The 2,160-nt window shown below is 53.0% G+C and overlaps 1 protein-coding gene across 1 annotated transcript; it reads left to right on the plus strand.

Annotated features, from left to right (window-relative positions):
• Positions 1–1,408: 1,408 nt before the first annotated feature.
• ETH_00043890 (mannose-1-phosphate guanylyltransferase, putative) lies at positions 1,409–1,823 on the plus strand (the record flags this gene model as incomplete). Its single annotated transcript, XM_013374583.1, has 2 exons — positions 1,409–1,537; positions 1,743–1,823. Coding segments are annotated over 2 exons (210 nt in total), but the record flags the coding sequence as incomplete, so codon positions are not given.
• Positions 1,824–2,160: the final 337 nt, after the last annotated feature.

Consider the following 2,160-nt stretch of genomic DNA (forward strand, 5'->3'; position numbering starts at 1 on the left):
GGGAGCGGGCATTTGCAGCGGCGGGGAGATGGGGGGTGCATCGCAGTGGCTAGCTGTTGCTACAGCTAGCCAGCTGCAGCGAGCTGCAGCTAGCTGTAGCTAGCTAGCTTTGGCTAGCTAGCTGTGGCTAGCTGTGGCTTGCTAGCTCTGCAAGCTCTCTTCCGCACGTTAGGGCCTTCTTAATGGCACAAAGAAGGGCCCCCTTGGGAGAGTTTTGAGGAGGGTTTAGGGTTTAGGGTTTAGGGTTTGAAGGGAAAGCTGCACGAGCGAATTCTCACTTCTCGCTTTTGCCGCTGCTGAAGCCGCGAGCTGAGGTGTACGTACACCCTAAACCCTAGTGCTCAACCAGCAGGAGCGAAGAGCAGCGTCTTGTCAAATGCATTTAAGGCTTAGGGTTTAGGATTTAGGGTTTAGGGTTTAAGGTTTGGTGCTCGGTGTTGTCAGCTTGTTGGTCCTCGGGTGCTCTCAGAACATTTTGAGGGTGCAACAAACCCTTTTTCAGGGTTTGGGGTTTGGGGTTTGGGAGTGTCCACAAGGACTTCTGCGGCGGCAGCGGCTGTCTGGCTAGTTGTGGAGTTTGTAGAATTTGATTAAAGTAAAAAATAGAAATAAATTAAATTAATTTGAATTTCAATTTACTAATTTTAGCGTCTGTGCGGCATCTTGGGATGCAGCGGCGTGGTGTCCGTACACCCGAGGGGGGCCCCCCGCCGCGGCATTTCGAGCCAACTGCGGAGTTAATAAACACTTTTTCTTGAAAATAAGAATTAAAATTAAAAGAAATGAATAAAAGTGGCGAATAAAAAGAAGAAGCGGCTTCGGTAGCTGGCGCTGAGGTGTACATACACCGCAGCTCCGGCGGCCCGTCGGCGGCGCCGCAGTGTTCGTCTGCACCAACCAAAAGTATAATAATTCATCTTTTGTCTTTTTGTTTCTTTTAATTAATTAGTTTGTTTGCATGCATGCAATTAGAGCATTATTTGCGAACTTTCTATCGCCGCGGCCTCCGCGCCGTTGACCCTTTGGCTCCTGCGGCACTCAGCGCCTAGGGTTTAGGGTTTAGGGTTTAGGGTTTAGGGTTTACACTTTCTACGCCCCCGCCTCCCCCTGCAAACCCTCGCTCCCCGCAAAACGCATGCAGCCCCAAAACCCTTTTCAAAACCCTCAACTGCACTCCCTAAAGGAGCTCCAAGGTACCTGAGGGGCCCCCGGGGCCCCCCGCCAAACCCTGGGGGCCCCCCGAGGCCCCCTGGTACCCTTTTAAACCCTCCGAGGGCCCCTGAGGGTCCTTGGGGGCCCCCCTTGTGGGCTTTGCCCCCGCTGGCCGCAGTGCCCTCTCGCGGCGTCGAGGGCCCCAAGCCCCAAACCCTAAACCCTAAACCCTAAACCCTAAACCCTAAACCCTCAAATGAAAGCCCTCATCCTCGTGGGGGGCTACGGCACCCGCCTCCGCCCCCTCACTCTCTCCGTTCCAAAACCTCTTATTCAGTTTTGCAACAGGTCCATAATTGAGTACCAAATCGCTTCTTTCAAACGAGTACGCAAACCCTAAACCCTAAACCCTAAACCCTAAGCCCTAAACCCTAATTCGCGCTAGAGGCAGCTTCCAGGGGCACGCCTGATACCCCCGTGGGCAGCAGAGCTGCTGCGGCTACGGGTTTGAGGCGGAACGCACTAATCAGCGTTTAGGGTTTAGGGTTTAGGGTTTAGGGTTTAGGGTTTGAGGTTAAGATGCTTCACAGGCCGGAGTCAAACACCTGATTTTGGCTGTTGCTTACCAGTCTCAAGCCCTCATGGAGGCCTTGCAGGAACTGGAGGCAAAGGTAAACCCTAAACCCTAAACCCTAAACCCTAAACCCTAAACCCTAACCTTCCTGTAAGATTACTAGAGGCCTGCGGCTCACGTCTCTGCGTCGAAGGGCTTAGGGTTCGCGCTGTAGTGGGACCTACAGACAAGCATTTAGGGTTTAGGGTTTAGGGTTTAGGGTTTAGGGTTTAGGGTTTAGGGTTTGTGTCTCAGTACAATATAAAGATAAGCTGCTCCAAAGAAGACGAGCCTCTGGGGACTGCGGGGCCAATTCGACTTGCAGAGCACCTCCTTAGAAGCAACGAAGATGCAGCAGCAGCAGCAGCAGCCCCAGCAGCAGCAGAAGCAGCAGC

Source organism: Eimeria tenella, genomic scaffold (assembly GCF_000499545.2).
Source record: "Eimeria tenella Houghton genomic scaffold, Eth_scaff2150, whole genome shotgun sequence".
Taxonomy (NCBI): Eukaryota; Apicomplexa; class Conoidasida; order Eucoccidiorida; family Eimeriidae; genus Eimeria; species Eimeria tenella.